Here is a 19,730-nt window from a genome sequence, read left to right on the forward strand (position 1 = left end):
TAAAACTCAAACAGTCATCTCAGGGAATGCAAAAGGGGCAGGAGTCAAGGATGGAAGAACAGTGATTTACTCCCCAACACCACCAACATGTCTGGTATTGGAGCATGAAGAACCCAACAAGCGAACAGAGAACAAACAAAGATGAAATTTACATTGTGGCTTTTGCATCATGTGCCTCAGAAATTTCTCAGAAATTTGCTAATCAATATTGGCAGAATCTAGTGAAGGTACTCTAAATTGAAATTGATATAAGATGATGTTTAAATATAAATGAAGAAGGAAACTCCCAGCACAAAACTGCCTTAAGACTGCAATCCCCAGCACACTTGCCAGGGAATAAGCCCCACTGGAAAGTGGTCTGTGCTTATGGTACAAAAAGGACCACATAGCATGAGGTGCTCAGAGTCTGCTTACAAAGTGGTAACTGCCTACATCTCACAGGGAAGACAATGGGTTTGGAAGACACCAAGTACCTCTCATGAATCTCTCATCAATCTGGCACTAGCAGTTGCACGTAATTTCCACTGGCAATCATTTCAGAGCAATCATCCATGCTTTTCAGATGAGAAAGGGAGAAGAAACAGCTTGAACGCTTTGAGGAAGGTAAAATACCTAGTCTGGAGGAGGAACTAAACAGAAATATCCTTAAGAAAAATATTAGTTTAGAAGCACAATCCCAGTTATAAGCTTATGTATTCTCTAAGTGTTCCTGTTTAGATTTCTATTATTCCGGGTGTGTGTGTATTTTTTTACATTTTTAAAATGAGCATTGTTACATTTACACAACACATGGAAAGGCAGGATAAAGCAGCCAAGTGACATGGCTCTAATATTGTTTTTTAAAATATAATATTTTCTTTGATTCTAATGCATTCACAGCAACAATCCTTTTTCTTGGTGACCAGCTTCACAGCACAGGCAGCAGATTTGATTTTAGGATTTGTATTGTATTTAGGAACACTAAGAAGCAGACAAAAAGCAAGGTGACTACCTAAATGGGTTATAGATACCTGAGCACCTCTGCATTCTCTGCTTCTCACACCATTCTCTTAAGCAAGAGAGGTGACAAAAAGGAGGGGGGAGAGAGAAAGGTATGGGTTGCATTCATTAGCTGGGGTGATGGGCCTGAACTCAGGAGACAGAAACAAAAGAGACAATTCCACCTCCTGATTTTGGGGATGAGACTTTGCTCCTACTTTCAAGAAAAAATATTCCCCTCCTTGTGTGACAACTAAAATAAAAACAGATTCTGAGACCAGGGCTGCAAGGTCTTTGTTCCCAGAAGCATGAAATGAACTGGCACCCCCTATCGCCACCAGTTCCGGATACATGAACTGTTGACTCCTCACTGCCCACACAAGGTCAGTGCTCTCATTCCCGGATTCGCTGGACACCTCCCTATTTTCATGACCTCAACCGTGCACTGAAGAGATCAGATGCATTGCATGGATGTATGCACAGCAGTCCTACATGTGTGTCTGCACCAGGAAGGAAATGCACGCGTGATAATATCTATGTATGGGAAACACATAAGCACAAGGATGGAGAATTTGTGCAAGAGAAGAGAAAGAGTGCTTGTATGTGCAGGTTATACAGCCAGTGTTTTTCATATCACATTTGGAACCAGACAGCATTCAGTTTCTGAAATAACTGGTACTGGGGCTTGAGAGTTCCTGTCCCCCCCCCCCCCGCCTGCCTGCCTGAAATTCATCACATCCTCCAAGTTAGGAAACTATCCTAATTAAAGTCCCATTAAACTCAGAGGAATTTATTCTGAGTAAACATGCTTACCAGCAGGTGAGAACTACATTACACTTCTCTGATTTGATGCAAAGCCTCTTGTAGATTAACAGAGCAATCCTACACATATCTTTATTCCATGTAAGGCATACTGAATTTAATGAGACTTGCTCCTGGGGTCTGCAGCCTAAGGCACTCCGTTATTTAAAAGCACAGACTAGAGTAGCTCAAGACTCTGAAACGAAAGGAAACCTGGAACCTTTTAAAAAAAAGTCCCTGCTCACCCATAAAACTGGCTGCTTCGCCTTCCAGAGGTCTCTCAGACTTGCCTGCCTCACTGGGCACTACTATGGTTAACCTGACCCTTTTCCTTAGAACTGGGCAGGAGACAAACACAAACTCACTGAAATAAAAGAAGCGCGAAGGAAGCAAAGCGAAGGTGGGAGCGTGAGCGCGCGCGGGGGGGGAAAGAGGCGCACGCTCCTCGCCACGACGCCTTCGATCCTATGCACGTTTCTTTAGAAACAAGTCCCACCAAATTCATTCTGACCAAGCACGCGCGCAACATTGGACTGAGTGGGGGGGGGGGAGAGGGAGAAAGAGAAAGAATGTATGTGCACGAAGGTTTTTTAAATGAGCGACTGACAGCGAGGCAAAGATGGGGCTGGCGATGGAGCTTGGAGAGCAAGGGAGGGGAAGGTACACGAGGCGCGCACGGGGGGAGAGAGAGACGGCGGGTATTGTGAAGGAGCCCATGTGGCGAGGGAGCAAGGATGCTGAGCGCCGCGGCCCCGCTCCGCCCTGCCTTGCCCGCCGGTGGGGGCGTCGTCGTCCTGGGCGCTTACCTGAGCAGTTGCTGCCCGCCTTCCCTTTGCCGGCGGCGCAATCCGCGGCCGGCGAGAGCGGGTTGGACGTCCGCGCCGGGGCCAGAGCGCACAGGGCCACCGCGAGCGCCAGGATGGCGGCGGCGCTGCAGCAGCCGGGCGAGGCCCGGGGCCGGGCGGGGGCCGCCATGGCGAGGGCTGGCCGGGGAGGGGGCCCGCTGCCGCCGCAGGGCCCAGCTGGGGATCAGCGGGCGCCGCCCGGAGGAGCGCGGACCCGCCGGCCTTGCTGCTGCCAACCAGCCCTCCGCATCCCGGGCCGCCTCTGGGCTCTTCGGAACCGCGGCTGCTGCTGCTGCTCGACCCTCCTCCTCCTTTTCCCCGGCGCCCTGCCTCTTCCCGGAGCCCCTTTGTGCGCTTCGGTGGCGGCGGCTGCTGCTCGCTGCTGCTGCCGTCGCGGGCGATGCTGCCGCTGCTACTGCTCCGGCTACAACAAAGGGATGGGAGGGGGTGGGAGATGGAGAGGAGGGGAGGGGGAGAGGCAGGGAGTGGGGGCCACGTGACGCTGCTGCTGCTGCCGCCGCCGCCAGCCTCCTCCCCCGGGACTGGGGCAGGATAGGGGGTCCGGCGCCGGGCTGCCACGCCCCCCTCTTCCGGACCGCTGGCCACCACGCCGACACTCCCGTAGAGTCGGGGCGCGCTCCTCCGCCTGCGCGCCCGCCTTGGGAGAACGATCTCTCCCCACCCGCCGCCGCTCAAGCCATCGACGGTAATCGGGAGCCCGGCTCTCCCACCTCGTCTTTAGGCACACTTGGGGAGAGGGCAGGAGTCTCCCCTCGCGAAAGCAAGCAGGCCCGCCACGGGTGCGCTGGGGGAGAAGGGGAGAAAAGTCTGCTTGCCACAGACTTTTGCCCCCCTCCCTTTTGGTTGGTTGGTTGTCTGTCCCCCCCCCCCCTGCTCTCATTTACTTGGGAGCAGTGGCGTAGCGTGGGGGGTGCAGGGGGGGCCGGCCGCACCGGGTGCAACATCTGGGGTTAGGGCAAATCCACGGGTTAGGGGGCGCAAATGGTGCTGGAGGAGACTCTTGAGAGTCCCATGGACTGCAAGAAGATCAAACCTATCCATTCTGAAGGAAATCAGCCCTGAGTGCTCACTGGAAGGACAGATCCTAAAGCTGAGGCTCCAATACTTTGGCCACCTCATGAGAAGAGAAGACTCCCTGGAAAAGACCCTGATGTTGGGAAAGATGGAGGGCACAAGGAGAAGGGGACGACAGAGGATGAGATGATTGGACAGTGTTCTCGAAGCTACCAGCATGAGTTTGACCAAGCTGCGGGAGGCAGCGGAAGACAGACTGGCGTGCTCTGGTCCATGGGGTCATGAAGAGTCGGACAAGATTAAACAACAACAACGAAGAAACGCCACTTAGCTCTGGGCGAGGAGCAAAGCCCGCTGCCCTCAGCAGGAAGCCTATCCTGGAGAACTCCCTGCCATGTGCTATTTCCATATAAGTAGGTTCAGGATTCAGGTGTGAGTGCTCTGTAACTTCCTCCTCCTGAAGTTTGGCAGAGGCAAAAAGGTCAGGGCAAACAAGCAGAGATGCACCTTGGCTCTCTTGCAAGGAGCTGAAGCTGCACCCCCACTCTGTCTTTGTGTACCTCCCCACCACCAGAAACCTTTTGACACCTTTTGCACTCCACCCGTGAACACATCTAATTGTACATGGGTGGGCTCCTAGCCATTCCAAGCTAGCGTAGAGAGATGCATTTTTTGTGACCCCCTAGTACACCCCTGCAAACAAGTTGCTTGCCTGGGGGGGGGGCTGCTTTGGTAGTTTCTGCTTGGCTCAAGTGAAAGGGCACACAGCTGTACCATGGAGCTAACATTAGCACAATCAGATGATCTGAACCAGGGGTCAGCAACCTTTTTCAGCCGTGGGCCAGTCCACCGTCCCTCAGACCATGTGGTGAGCCGGACTATTTTTTTTTTTGGGGGGGGAAATCAACGCATTCCTATGCCCCACAAATAACCCACAGATGCATTTTAAATAAAAGCACACATTGTACTCATGTAAAAACACCAGGCAGGCCCCACAAATAACCCAGAGATGCATTTTAAATAAAAGGACACATTCTACTCATGTAAAAACACGCTGATTCCCGAGCCAGATTAAGAAGGCAATTGGGCCACATCTGGCCCCCGGGCCTTAGGATGCCTACCCCTGGTCTGAACCATCTACCCTGGCCTCAAATAACCAATACAAAATTAAGCCTGTTGCTTTCAGATGGGTTAAGGCTGTTTTGTTTTGTCTGGAGTTCAGTGCTGGTTTGTGGCCTATAGACTTGATTTTCATATGATAGCAGAATATGATTCAGGTTGGTAAGATTCTGGTGGTGAAGAGAGACAGAATGTAGAAGCATTCAGTTTCAGACAGAGGCAAGGTTTTCTGGGGAGTGTGAGGTAGGCCGCCAGATGTCATTTGTGGCTGAGCTGGGATTTGCACCAAGGCTTCCTTGATCCAAGTTCAGCTCCCCAGCCATTGTGCCACACTGCTGCATGGTTTATTAGAGGAGGCACAAAACAGATACCGGTCTCTCTTCATTCAGCCAAGAGGTAAATGCACAGGCACGCCACATCTTGCCTCATTATCCCAATCAATAGAGCATAAGTGACTGAGTGTCTTTCCAATTGTCAGGGAGAGGTGGGTGTTGTTGGAGAAAAAAATGTCAGTTCTCTTCCCTGTTGTAGGACTCCCACTTTGAGCTTCTTTAAACAAACCAAGTGCCTTCCAGTTTCTGTCGGGTGAGCCCTGTACCTGGGTTACATCTGTGCTTTGCCACCAGCCAAACATTTTACACTGGAGAAGGCTCAAACCTTGTCCAATTGCTACTGCAGAATAACTCATTTTACTGCTACAGTTAAAAAAACACGCAGCCTAGTCCCTAGGCATGTTTCCCTGGAAGTTAGCAAGCTCTTCTTTCAAGGTAAACATCTGTTGAATTGCCACCTGAAGAGAGGTTGGGGTAAACAAGTCTACTTTGAGGCTCCTTGCATTGAATTAGAAACAAAAACTTAAACCAGTTGCCAACTTAAATACCTAAGCTTTCCAACTTTTCGGGGGGGGGGGGATAGCCCTGAGTGTTTAAAAACTTTGTAAATATTTTTATTATTAATGAGAAGAGAGACAAAATTTCTGTGCCTTAGAGGTAGTCCTCACCAGAAACCCCAAGTGGGGCCCACGAGCTAGTGAGAGAGAGAAGTGCTGTTGAACTGAATGGAAACGGTATCCAGTGCTTGGTCAGCATATAAGTGACAAGAAAGTTTCTCTCTCCCGATCCTTTTCAATACGCCTTTGCATGGGCAGAAAAGCAAAGGGAAGGCAAACAGGCATGGCACTTCTTAGCTCCCCCTCCCTCTTTTCAAATATTTCTTCCATGGGCTGTGCAAATCTTGCAAAAGGGGAAGGGAACAGAGTTAGCACTTTTTCCATTCTGGGGCTTTTCCTCCCTTCCAACCGGGGACCTTGTGAGGTTGAGCCTGCATTGGAACGGCCTAGTCAACTTTCCATTCATGCTTTTGGTAACAGCCTCTGCTGGTTAATCATTTGTCATTTCAGAGCAACTTCATTAATAAGAGCTGTCCTTCCTTTCTTTGATTTTGATTTTTGCAAATGTACTGAGAAAAGGAAGAATCGCGGTCAGTGATAATAAAATAATAAAAATACTCAATTGATTTGGGGAGGGGGGAGTTCTTCCATGAACAGCAAAAACAGAGGAGGTGGAGTGGCCTCAGAACTTCTCCCAACATCCTTGAAAAACCTAAAGAGGTGGCATCTATCCTCCTTCTCCTGTCCAACTTTGTGCCATCACAGCTGCCCAGGCAAACCCTTCGTTGCAGAAAGGAGTGGAGGAATTAGAGTTGCAAGAGGCCCTGTGAAGTCCAGCAAGTGGTCTGTGCTGCAGAAACTCTGCTTGCATCAGGTTGGGACCCCTGGCTTAGATAGCTGCCTTTGCGTTATGCTTCATAATGTCCTGGCTACCAGTCACGGGAGAACATGGACTCAGATGATGTGTCCCCCCCCCCACCAAAAAAAAAAGCTTTAGTGCTGAGATCTGTGATACATATGCAAAAACGCTGTTCAAAGGCGTAGCAGGCAACACACATATCTTCGCAAAGGTGCAGTTACCCAACAGCGCTGAGGAGATATGGCCACTCAAGCAAAGACGACATTGATCCAACAACAACATAGAAACCCAGAATTGTAGAGCTGGAAGGGACCCCAAGGATCATAGTCCTGCCCCCTGGAGTGCATTAATCTCAGCTAAAACTTCCAGGAGATATGGCAATCCAGCCTCTGCTTTAAAACCTCCACAATCTTCCAAGGGAGTCTGTTCCAACTCTTGCTGTCAGAAAGTTCTTCCTGATGTTTAGTCAGAATCTTCTTTTTTGTAACTTGAAGCCATTGGTTTGGATCCTACCCTTCAGAGCAGGAAAAAAACAAGCTTGCTCCATCCTCCACGTGACAGCCATTTAGATATTTGAAGATGGCTATCCTATTTCCTCTCTGTCTCCTCTTTTCCAGGCTAAACATGCCCAGCTCCTTCAATCGTTCATCATACGGCTTGGTTTCTAGACCCTTGATCATCTTGGTCATCCTCCTCTGCACACATTCCAGCTTGCCGATATCCTTATTAAATTGTGGTGTTTGGAACTGGACACAGTACTCTAGGTGAGGTCTGACCAAGGCAGAATAGAGTTGGGACTATTACTTCCCTTGATCTGGGCACTGTTCTACTGTTGATGCCCCATCATGCAATCCTGGTATAAAGGAAAGGGCCAGCACAGTTTAGCGAAGCCTGCTGTTCTGTTCTTTAGTCCTTGCTAATGTTCTGCCTGGGTGACTGGACCTGCTGCATCTGTTCACACCTCTGTTCATGCCTTCAGGACCTAGGTGAAGGGGTCGATGTCACTGCCTCCTGCAAAGTGGATGGGGGCAGATGGGGCATCACCCCACTGTGAGCCAGCCCGCTGGAGCCCTCCCCAAGGTCCTCTGCAAACCACCCATCAGTGCCATCCTGACTTGGGCAATCCATGACACATAACTTCTTTCTAGAAGCTAGAGACTGACTTTTTAAAAATGAAAGCTCAGAGTCGGGGGTCCCTGCTGGCATGGGCCCAGGTGCAATTACTGCAATTGCGCCATTATAAATCCGGCCTGGTTAAGATCCCAGGAATTCCTGTAGCCTGGTGTCCAAACAAGTCACTTATCAATCACAGCGCTGACTTAATGCATTGGCTAAACATTCTGACAGGCAGGAGAAGACAGCCTGGCTCATTTAACAGAAATTGCTTAGGTTATGCTTCCTAGCTTGCTTTGTAGATAGGCAGGCCAACTTACCTCAGAGTCTGAAGCCTTCTTGTGCACTGGGTTGGTGAACCTGTCCTAATTAATCTCCCTCCACTGACTTTAATTGAGGAGCAGGAGAAATGAAGAGCAGAAACACTGCAGCAACTGATAATACTGTACTTGAATTCAGCAAAGGCAATAGTAGTCATGTTTCAAAGGTATCCTCTCAGTTACCAGTACATACTGACAACTTGGGAAGCTTTTAGATGCAGGGCTCTCTAATTCTGTGCATGCTGTACATACATGTAAGTCCACTGATTTATAGCAAAGAAAAAAATTGCAGGAGGGCTAAGAAAACATCACAGTAATCAAGATGAGAGAAGAAAAGGTTTTGAATAAGGGTTAAAGTCATTAGAATTTTGGAAATATTATAGGAAGAAAACTGACAGTCTTTAAAGCATCAGTAGGAATGTAGGAATTGTTGATTATAGTTCTATCCATATTGTACTGACCGACAATGCCTCTTCAAGGTTTTAGACAGGGGTCTTTTTCTCAGTGCTACCTCAATTTGGCAGGGATTGAACCTGTCCCATGTAAATCTACACCATACATTTAAAGCACATGGCTTTCCCCAAAGAGTCATGGAATCTGTAGTTTTTTAAGGTGTTGGAAGTTGTAGCACTACAGTTCCCACAACTCTTTGTGGAAAGCCATTCATAATGTATGGCAAGAGTATGGCAAACTCTTGAAATTTGCTGAGAAGGCTCAAGGGAGATGATGCAAGCTGAGAGAAGGCAAAAGTGAAGGTTTGGGGAAATCCCAGTAAATTCTGCCTTCTGCATCTTAAGTTTAAAACACAATGATCCAATATCCAGCCAGGTATAAATATAAAACAATGGGAAATATTAGTATGAGCAGAAGGAGAGAAAGAAGTGATCATGAAAATGGTGTGGGATAACAGTGACACTGTTAGCCAAAAGGAGAAATCAGATTGCCAGGAGGGAAAGGGAATGTCTGCACAACAAATGTTCCATCATCATACCCATCGTCTCTCACACACCAGCAGTCAGTCAGTACAACCGTATCTCTTACATGCCAGCCAAAGCTGGATAGGGAAACATTGCGGTGGACACCAGTCTCTGTGCTAGAGTCACACAGCTCTCTTCTTTGGGGCCTATCTACACCATAAACATACAGTATACCGGTTTTATGTATTCCAGTGACCCCTGGGAATTGTAGTTTGGATGAGGGTGCAGAGAATTATTTTAGAGATGCCCAGCCCTAAAGCTCCCTCTGCTTGACAGATTCTGGTGCATTATGGGAAGGCAACATTTCTGATGAACCAGTTTTAAGTCTGGAACATGCATACACACTTTAAAATCAGCCTTAAATTGGCTTAATCAGAAGTCCCATGCTCTCCGCCCCTTGGTCCCCCATGGCAGCGCCTGTGCTTCTTCCCTAGTTCCCACTCACTGGAGCCTACTGTGAGACTGGTGCCCCAGGAGGGCGGCTATCTTGGAGGAAGAACTGTTCATGTGTGGCTGAAGAGAGACAACAGTCAGTATTGACCTAGCATCAGTATTGACCTAGCACTCCTATCAATAGGAGTATAGCATCTAGATCAAGGGAAGTAATAGTGCCACTGTATTCTGCTCTGGTCAGACCTCACCTGGAGTACTGTGTCCAGTTCTGGGCACCACAGTACAAGAAGGACACTGACAAACGAACGTGTCCAGAGGAGGGCAACCAAAATGGTCAAAGACCTGGAAACGATGCCTTATGAGGAACGGCTAAGGGAGCTGGACATGTTTAGCCTGGAGAAGAGGGGGTTAAGGGGTGATATGATAGCCATGTTCAAATATATAAAAGGATGTCATATAGAGGAGGGAGAAAGGTTGTTTTCTGCTGCTCCAGAGAAGCGGACACGGAGCAATGGATCCAAACTACAAGAAAGAAGATTCCACCTAAACATTAGGAAGGACTTCCTGACAGTAAGAGCTGTTCGACAGTGGAATTTGCTGCCAAGGAGTGTGGTGGAGTCTCCTACTTTGGAGGTCTTTAAGCAGAGGCTTGACAACCATATGTCAGAAGTGCTCTGATGGTGTTTCCTGCTTGGCAGGGGGTTGGACTCAATGGCCCTTGTGGTCTCTTCCAACTCTATGATTCTATGGTTCTATAGCATATACCATCCACTGCCTTGACAGTCTGAGCTGTAAGGTGAAGTTCATGACCGAAAAGCTATTTCTCAGAGGGTTGCTTTACCATGAGTGCTGTATCTCAGAGCATGCTGCAGCTGGGCCAGTGTGCTCCCTTGAGCCCCAGAGAAAGAGACACACTTACTGGGGAAATGGCGAGGTTCATTCTGTGGTTGAGCTCTGCCCATCGTCGGTAGAGAGTGAGAGCAAACTCCATGTTCAGGTTCTGTGGTTCATGGTTGCGCTCACAGCCTCCGATGTTCGAGGAGTCAAGCGACAGAAGGAGGGTAGTATGGGAACCTTTTACACTATATTTGCAGAAACAAAAACAAAACAAAACATGGACTCGTTGGCAGGATTTAAATAAACATTTACAACTTTATTTACACACACAAAAATATATAACAATGTGATAACATTATATACAAACAGCAGAATGTATCATTTGATGTAATAAACCAGAAATGGAAGCTGAGGGAAGTCAACAGGGAGGGGGAATTGAAAAATGAATGTTTAGTATTGATATTGGAAATTTGTTTTGAAAATGTAAAATCAATACAAAATTTAACAAAAAGAAAAAAGAAAAAGGAGGGTAGTGATGGAAAAGGGCAGCATGAAGGCAGATCTGCCAAAAGATGGTCTCAAGCCTACATTGCAACCTGCAATGGGGAAAGTGAGTCACCAGCACAAATGACAATCGAACCAAATACGAACACAGCACTATGAATAACCCACAAAAGTTACTAGTCTGCAAAAAGTCTTATTAGCCTGTCGGGAGCTGGCAGTGGAAAGGTGGAGAGCTGTGTTTCTATGCTGATTTGAAAGGAGGGAGCATCCTTCCTCTTGGAGCCCACTTGAGAAGGGGCAGCTGCCCCATCCTTTCTCCATCAGTCCATTTTCTGTATGTAAATCAGACTGCCTACCCCCGAGGTACAGCCCTTCCACAAGTTCCAAGAAGTTCCATGGCTCCTTACCCTGAAATTTTACTACAAAGGAGCACATGAGAGGAAATCAGTTTACCTAAATTATCACCCTACTGCCATGCTTTGGCTCTGGCTCCCCCCCCCCCCGAATTTTTTATTGGAAGAGATAGCAGGGATACCTCTCACCCTAGCAGCGATGACTTTGACTAGGTGACCTGTCTGTCTTCTCAGTCTGCTGTCCTGCTGCTCACTGATGATGGGCAACTTCAAGGCCCCTCCTCTCCCTTCAGGTCTTCTACTACTATGTCATCTTATATACACTGAACATATCCTTGGAAATAGACATTACTGTCATATTTTCCTGGGCCATCCTCTTCCACCATCCTCCTCTGGCAGGAAGTATGCAGAACCTACAGGGGAACAAAAAGCAACATGGAATGTTTTTATTTTTCAGAACCTCGAAATAGGCCTCAGACAGTTATAGAGAGACCTTTCTTAAGAAACCTTAAGGTAAAGGTAAAGGTACCCCTGCCCGTACGGGCCAGTCGTGTCCGACTCTAGGGTTGTGCGCTCATCTCACTTAAGAGGCCGGGAGCCAGCGCTATCTGAAGACACCTCCGGGTCACGTGGCCAGCGTGACGAAGCTGCTCTGGCGAGCCAGCACCAGCACAGCACACGGAAACACCGTTTACCTTCCCGCTATAAAGCGGTACCTATTTATCTACTTGCACTTAGGGGTGCTTTCGAACTGCTAGGTGGGCAGGAGCTGGGACCGAAAGATGGGAGCTCACCCCACCGTGGGGATTTGAACCGCCGACCATACGATCGGCAAGTCCTAGGCACTGAGGTTTTACCCACAGCGCCACCCGCGTCCCTAAGAAACCTTAGGGACTAATATTACTATGGAAGCAACATCTATATGCTGAATAGTTTTACCTTTTCTGTCCTCTGAAAGAGGGGTGCGGAGGGGGTGATCTCAGGGTGAGGCAAAATCTTATTTCTCCTTCCCAACCGGGAAAACACTTTCCCCAGCCTTGAAAGCCCAGAAAAGAAGGAGAAAAATGTGAGAAATGAGGCTCACAGTTAGTACTCTCCTGTCCCTAAAATGGTTTTGGCATTCACACATCAAAGCTCAAAAGGAATTCACTATCATCACAGTATTCAGATGCTGAGAGAAGTCCTACTTACATTTCCATCTCCTTTCTCCCACACAGAGGAAATGATCCAACCATAGCAGCTCACCAGGCCTTTTAGTTCTCTGGTGACCAGTGAGCCAGCAGAGGGAGGTGCCACAATGCCTTCTGTAAATCTGGGGCTGTCTCTTGAAAATAGGGACACTTGGCGGGTCTGCTGAGGGAACCCATGATATGATGCTTAGAATTATACAGACAAAAAGTACTATGTAAATAAACACACACACATATATATAAAGAAGTCCCATAGAATCCAGCTGAATACACCTTAATAAAAAAGTAATACAGTGGTACCTTGGGTTAAGTACTTAATTCGTTCCGGAGGTCCGTTCTTAACCTGAAACTGTTCTTAACCTGAAGCACCACTTTAGCTAATGGGGCCTCCTGCTGCCGCCGCGCTGCCGGAGCACGATTTCTGTTCTCATCCTGAAGCAAGTTCTTAACCTGAAGCACTATTTCTGGGTTAGCGGAATCTGTAACCTGAAGCATATGTAACCCGAGGTACCACTGTATATAGACACTTAGAAGCCCCATAGAGTTCAGTGGGGCTTGGGTAACTGATTCCTGTAGCATGAGCACAGGCTTAATTATATATTGTTGCATGCCACCCCAATCTCCAAGCACTGTGAGATTTCAGGGATTCTGAATGGCTCATATTTGGTTCATATTTCCTTTGGCTGTGGTGTCTTTTAGGATATGTGGTTTATTTACACATATATACATCCTTAGCCTGCAATGGAGGGGTTCACAGCATTAACACCCCAAGAAGGCCTTGCTTTCCCCCATAGCAGCAGCCTTGGATTCAAACAGAAATCTAACGTCCCTCTCTCTCCCTGGGCTCCCGGTTTGCTACTTAGCCTCTAGCTCACATCACTAAAACTTTCAAGTCTCAACTCTGGCTTTGTCCTTTTAACTATCTGCGAGTTGAGGGAGCCCCTTTCCTTGTTCCCCTTAATGGCTCATCAGCACAGAAAGCTAGGCTGGCTTATATTTTAACACTTGCTGGGTCTAGTGGTTAGAAGGGTCTTGGCATACAGACTACTTCCTCACCACTCACCCAACCTCATAACAATATGCTTTACATTTTCTGTGGCACACTAGCAACGTCTGCTGCTATTCTCAGATTTTGTTTACATGTTCCAGTGACTCGTAATTACTGCCAGGCTCATATAGATTAGATTATCGACTTTCCTCCCCACAAAATCCATCACATGGCATGCTGTGTGCAACTTCATCGAAAGGAAACAACTTATATTTGTTCCTGCATTTAAAACATTTGCAATCACAAGGGCTCAGACCAGGGTTTCATAAAAAGAAGGCACTTGAATCTGTGTGTCACACGTTGGAGCAAAAGACGATTTCCTGCATTCTCAGTTCATGCTTAAAGGACACCCACGTGTCTGAAAGACAATGGAAACCATGTGTCTAGGCGCCTTTGCAAACTGATGCTCCTGGAGACACATCTGCCAGATCTTTCCAGATAGGCAAATGCCTTTCAAAACTTACAGAGGTGATTAACCACCTAGGGCATGATTGTGGGAGCCTTTGGGCAAAGCGCCCATACATTGCCCCCCCCTTAACTAGCAATGGAAACAAAAGAGTTGGAACGATAAATGGAAAGAGTGGTTGTTATCCTCTGGTATTTACACTAATGTCCCAGAGTCCTCTACATGTCACAGAAGATTCTGGGACAGCATTGTCCCTTGTTTTCTAGTGGATGGCTAGAAAAACTAAAAGTTGTGTCAGTCCTGCTACTTGGAGCTGGGAGCCCAGTGTAAAGTGAAAATTACTCTGAGTGCTCAGGAAGGGTTGACCTAGGGTCTGTTGAGACATAGCAGGAAACCATGGATGCCTGCTAAGTTCCTGAACCTGCATAAGCCCCAAGGTTGAGCTCCCCCTTGTGTGGTCGTAAGAAGGAAGAGATGGGAAGGTTTTCCTCCTGCAGCCCTCAGCCAAATTTTGTATAGGTAGCAAGGAAGGAAAAGTGAGGGAAGTGGGTGGCAGAGAGCAAAGAAAAGGGGTGGAGGAAAAGAAAAAAAGAGAAAGGGGAATGCCATGCTGTTTTGGGGCTCCAGTCCTGCTCACCACGGCCATACAGCCCCTGGTATGTTATTGCTGAAGGAATTACAGCCCCTGACAGAGAAAGATTCCCCACTTTGCTTTAAACTGTGGTTTGATCCTGGCCTGTTTCAACAAACCACCATTTAAAGAAACCACATGGGGAACTGTAATGGGGAACTGTGGTTTGGTTAAAAGCAAAAGCTCACCTCTTTTTTTAAATAAATATATTCATTGGTGGCAGAGTATTCATCAATAAGAAACATCAAGTAAAACAGTAAAGGGGGTGGGACTGCAATATGTCTTTATAGAAGCCATTGGGTGGCTGCTGCAGGTAACTATATTTTAGTGGAACCCCTAGATTCCAGGGAAATCACTGCAGAATGTCAAGTGTAAAGCTCATCTCCTTCTTCTGGGGTGGGGATGGAGGCAGAGCATACGAGCGAAGGCTCATGCAGGATCACACAAGTAGAAGGAAACCATGGTTCCTCAATGCATCTGATCTTCCCAGGTATCCTGCACAAAGTGAAAATGGCAGTATAAAATGCGCCTCCATTTCCTGCATGGACAGGTGCTAGCAACGATACAAAACCCTGCAAAACCTATTTACCAGGGGGAGGCATGGGTGTACACCAGTAGCGGTTATCTGTCCTTCCCAATGCCAGGTGTCGCTGCTGGTTCCCAAGCTGGAGAGATGAAATGTTCAGGAAGCTCAGCATGGTACAAGCACAGCAGCAGGAGTGTTGGATTAGCTCTACCACTGTGCCTGCAGTGCACTGAGCTCCCCACAATTGACCTCTCTCCATCTCAGGAACCAGCAGCAATGCTTGATGCTCCGTGCACACCTGCACATGCACACACACAGAGGGAGTCTTCCATTGTAAGGGCACTTTGAGATGACCTATTTCTTGAGCATGCACCTGACTGGTCTTCAGGGAGATTAGACAACCCTTCATCAACACAAGCATTAGCCAACATTTTCCATGCATTTTCCTTATTGCAAACAGTCTCTGACAGGTATTTTGGAATAAAACACTTCCTTTGCGAATTGTGTCTTGGTTTGATAAGAATGCTGATTGGTTTGTAGCAGTAGTAATAAAAATAATTTTAAAAATACGACATAAAATCAAAGGGAGTGAGAGTGGATGTGGATTTGTTTGTAATGAGTTTTGGATAGGAAGAAAGGGTTGCTGAATCTTGTACTCCAGATGGGAGGGTTCTGCCTTTATTCTTCAGATGTAGACTGAGTTGTCAATCAATGTCAAAGGGTATGGGTAGTAAAAAATAGCTAGCACCTATTAGTACAGTGGTACCTCGGGTTAAGTACTTAATTTGTTCCGGAGGTCCGTACTTAACCTGAAACTGTTCTTAACCTGAAGCACCACTTTAGCTAATGGGGCCTCCTGCTGCTGCCGCGTCGCTGGAGCACGATTTCTGTTCTCATCCTGAAGCAAAGTTCTTAACCTGAAGCACTATTTTTGGGTTAGTGGAGTGTGTAACCTGAAGCATATGCAACCTGAAGCATATGTAACCCAAGGTACCACTGTATAGGTCACTTTTTATTTTGATCCAATTAGACATATTATTCAAATTGAGTTTCTGAGATAGATACAGTGGTGCCCTGCAAGACGAATGCCTCGCAAGACGGAAAACTCGCTAGACGAAAGAGTTTTCCGTTTTGGAGGTGCTTCGCAAAAGGAATCTCCTATGGGCTTGCTTCGCAAGACGACAATGTCTTGCGAGTTCCTGTTGGTTTTTTTTTCCTCCCCCCCCTTTTTCTAAGCAGCTAAGCCGCTTATCAGCTGATCCAATCAGCAGATAAGCCGCTAAAAGCCGCTAATAGCGCTAATCTGCTAATCCGTCAATGGGCTTGCTTCACAAGACGAAAAAACCGCTAGACGAAGAGAATCACAGAACGGATTCTTTTCGTCTTGCGAGGCACCACTGTACTATCAAACTCCTTACTAGGGTATTTTTAGTATTACATTTCTTTCTGTAATATTTTATTGAATAATTCATCTGGTATTTACTTATTGCTTGTAAGTGCACACTCTGGCAGCCATCCACCAGCTACATAAAATCTACAAGCTAGACAATGGAAGGGAGTAAATGTTAAGAGACATGAAGAATTATATCTTTAAAGCCATCATATATTAATTGCTTAGGGTACCTCACTTTTGGCTGCTGCAGTGTTTTGAGGTGTAATTCTTATTACTTACTTTCATGTTGAAGAGAGTTTCCCATTCCAATTATTCTCTTTCTTTTCCCAGTTCAATAATTGCTCAGGCATGGCTATCACTACTTTAAACCACCCCCCTAAGTGCCATAAAACCTATATTGCGACTGATCTGCATTGACTGTAATTATGTTGAGTGCATATAGTAAGTTACTGATGCTAATGGTTCAATTGCTACATCAGATTTTCCATAGCATATTAAGTGCTTCCATGGCATGTCAAGAACATAAGAACTAACCTGCAATAATGGCAGGTGCTTGATTCTGAACTCTGCAACCATTCCCACTAAAAATGGGGTGTCTGTTTTGTAAAAATCCACCACACCTGGGATGAGTGGGATATCAAGGGGGGACCACAGGGCTAAGGAACACAATATCACCTTGTATTATTTCCTGAAGGACCTTGAAGTGCACCCAGTTAACAGGCATCTCTCCGCAGCTCCATAAATGGCAACGGGGACCCCTCTGGTAGAGAAGGAAACAGCAAAGGCCCTCCTAGCCATTTTTAGCAATGAAACAGAGAAGCAATTCATGAAGCAAAAGGAGGACAACTGGAAGACAACACTGCAACCCCTTCAAACCACTATAGCTGACAGAACTGAACAAAAATCAAGGAATTGAGAAGACTTTTGAAACTGGGGCCCACCTGACAAACAGGATGCCCAAAATTCTGACCCACAGCAGGGACCTCCTAATGAAACTCAGTGTTCTCCAAAACAAAGGGCATTGTCATAGCTTTTTACAGTGAAAAACGAGCTGGCGACAGCTGCCCAAGAACACCAAAATTTTGCCTATAATGGCTTTCCTGTTATGATGCTGCGCCAAAGACAAATTTTACTGACTGCAGCATCAGTGTGAAACAATGGTCTTTTTTGCCCCTCTTTTAAATAAATTGCAAGCTTCTGTGGAGGCAGATAGGGGGAAACTTCAGTATGACACACAATCCAGTCTTGGACCATAGAACAAGATCCAACTTATTTTTATTTATTATCAAATTTGTCATCCAGAGATCACAGGGCTGTTCATAACATTATGACCTATTGTCCTTAAAGGCTTTGCAAACCTATTGCAAAGCTCACAAAATTCGAAAGATGTTTGGTATCATATGCACCCATGCCACTTTTCACTCTTGGAGCTAGGCCTATTGCTTTTCCAGTACATATTACATGCTTGCCTCAAATATTTATGTATCATTTATTTTATAATTGCCTATTAAGAATATTTCCCACTTGAAAAACATAAAGCTCAGTGATTTTTTTAAAGTATGGCTCAGATAAAAGGATTCCTCGCATTTTTGTGGATGGATATCTCTTTGGGTTGGGTGTTTGTATTTGGCATTGCCATCTCCTTCTTGGTTCTCCTTCACCACCACTAAATATGATGGTTACTCCTACCTGTTGGTATCCACTTATTTTCATCCTCACCTGCCCTAAACATTGATTATTCTGGACCGTCTAGAGGGGCTGGGAGCTGGGGGCACTGTTATACGGTGGTTCTGCTCCTTTCTCCTGGGCCGTGTCCAGAAAGTGGTGGTGGGGGATGAGTGTTCAGACCCCTGGGCTCTCAGTTGTGGGGTGCCTCAGGGTTCCGTCCTCCCCCATGCTTTTTAATATCTATATGAAGCCGCTGGGAGAGATCATCAGGGGGTTTGGGCTGGGTGTTCATCAGTATGCAGATGACACCCAGCTCTACCTCTCCTTTAAATCAGAACCAGTGAAGGTGGTGAAGGTCCTGTGTGAGTGCCTGGAGGCTGTTGGAGGATGGATGGCGGCTAACAGATTGAGGTTGAATCCTGACAAGACAGAAGTACTGTTTTGAGGGGACAGAGGGCGGGCGGGTGTGGGGGATTCCCTGGTCCTGAATGGGGTAACTGTGCCCGAAGGAACAGGTGCGCAGCCTGGGAGTCATTTTGGACTCACAGCTGTCCATGGAGGCACAGGTTAATTCTGTGTCCAGGGCAGCTGTCTACCAGCTCCACCTGGTACGCAGGCTAAGACCCTACCTGCCCGCGGACTGTCTTGCCAGAGTGGTGCATGCTCTAGTTATCTCCCGCTTGGACTACTGCAATGCGCTCTACGTGGGGCTACCTTTGAAGGTGACCCGGAAACTGCAATTAATCCAGAATGCGGCAGCTAGACTGGTGACTGGGAGTGGCCGCCGGGACCACATAACACCGGTTCTGAGAGATCTGCATTGGCTCCCAATACGTTTCCGAGCACAATTCAAAGTGTTGGTGCTGACATTTAAAGCCTAAACGGCCTCGGTCCAGTATACCTGAAGGAGCGTCTCCATCCCCATCGTTCAGCCCGGACACTGAGATCCAGCACCGAGGGCCTTCTGGCGGTTCCCTCATTGCGAGAAGTAAGGTTACAGGGAACCAGGCAGAGGGCCTTCTCGGTAGTGACACCTGCCCTGTGGAACGCCCTCCCAGCAGATGTCAAAGCAATAAACAACTATTTTACTTTTAAAAGTCATCTGAAGGCAGCCCTCTTTAGGGAAGTTTTTAATGTTTGAAGCTGTACTGTTTTTAATATTCAGTTGGAAGCCGCCCAGAGTGGCTGAGGAAACCCAGCCAGATGGGCAGGGTATAAATAATAAATTATTATTATTATTATTATTATTATTATTATTATTATTTAGCACAACAAGCTATTAGGCTGGACTGCTTTATTAAACACAAATTATAGGTTGTGTGAAGTGAGTAATATCTAATATTTATAGCTGCAATCCTGCACACACAGGAGTGTGTGGGGTTTTTTTTTAAGCCACACTTGCATAACTGTGCCTGGGATCATGGTCTGCAAATATAATTAAAATAACAATATTATAATGTTTTATGAACCATTTGTATATTATAAAGTGTTATAAAAATATTGATTTTTTCTTTAAAACATAATTAAATAAAATGATTTACAGTCCAGAATGGAATGTATGACGAGACAGACTGGGAGAAAGAATGAAAATTTGATATTATTCAAGGGAAATTATGCTGATGTTATACTATGCAAAAACTAAATTGCACAAACATTTTTTAGGAAGTGGAACATTTTAAATATTGCTTAGCTTTTCAAAAGCTTCAGTATTGAGATAATTTGTAAACAATATTTTATTGGTGTTTGATGCAAAACATTGTACTTGTATAGGAAGACTATTAAAGTAAAAATTAAATACAGTGTTGGTTTTTACAAGACTGAACTATTCACATTTTTAATTATGCA

General features: G+C 46.5%; 2 protein-coding genes and 1 long non-coding RNA gene across 7 annotated transcripts in view; 1 reads left to right on the top strand and 2 right to left on the bottom strand.

Moving 5' to 3' along the window:
• MAJIN (membrane anchored junction protein) overlaps positions 1-12,822 on the bottom strand; it is a gene marked incomplete at its 5' end in the record, with an annotated part of 238,719 nt that extends 225,897 nt beyond the window's left edge. For all 3 annotated transcript variants that reach the window (XM_082234568.1, XM_082234577.1, XM_082234557.1), the window contains one exon: positions 12,574-12,822. In XM_082234568.1, the coding sequence (XP_082090694.1) occupies positions 12,574-12,822 (249 nt within the window). The remainder of the gene's footprint in view (positions 1-12,573) is intronic.
• TMEFF1 (transmembrane protein with EGF like and two follistatin like domains 1) overlaps positions 1-19,730 on the bottom strand; it is a 106,226-nt gene that overhangs the window by 66,190 nt on the left and 20,306 nt on the right. Inside the window, exons 1-3 of one of the 3 annotated variants that reach the window (XM_082234606.1) lie at positions 11,963-12,059; positions 11,213-11,436; positions 10,249-10,411 (exon numbers count right to left, since the gene is read on the bottom strand). The exons of 1 other annotated variant lie outside the window; for it this stretch is intronic. In XM_082234606.1, coding sequence (XP_082090732.1) covers positions 10,249-10,291 — 43 coding nt within the window. In that variant the 5' untranslated portion in view covers positions 10,292-10,411; positions 11,213-11,436; positions 11,963-12,059. Of the gene's footprint in view, positions 1-2,585; positions 2,770-10,248; positions 10,412-11,212; positions 11,437-11,962; positions 12,060-19,730 lie in introns of those variants that run through there. One more of the 3 variants, XM_082234605.1, reaches the window with a different exon arrangement.
• On the top strand, positions 12,394-14,364 carry LOC309539010. The gene is made up of 2 exons (XR_014222603.1): positions 12,394-12,498; positions 12,721-14,364. It is a non-coding gene; the product is annotated as an uncharacterized lncRNA (long non-coding RNA).

Source organism: Podarcis vaucheri (genome assembly GCF_965113315.1).
Source record: "Podarcis vaucheri genome assembly, chromosome: 8".
NCBI lineage: Eukaryota > Metazoa > Chordata > Lepidosauria > Squamata > Lacertidae > Podarcis > Podarcis vaucheri.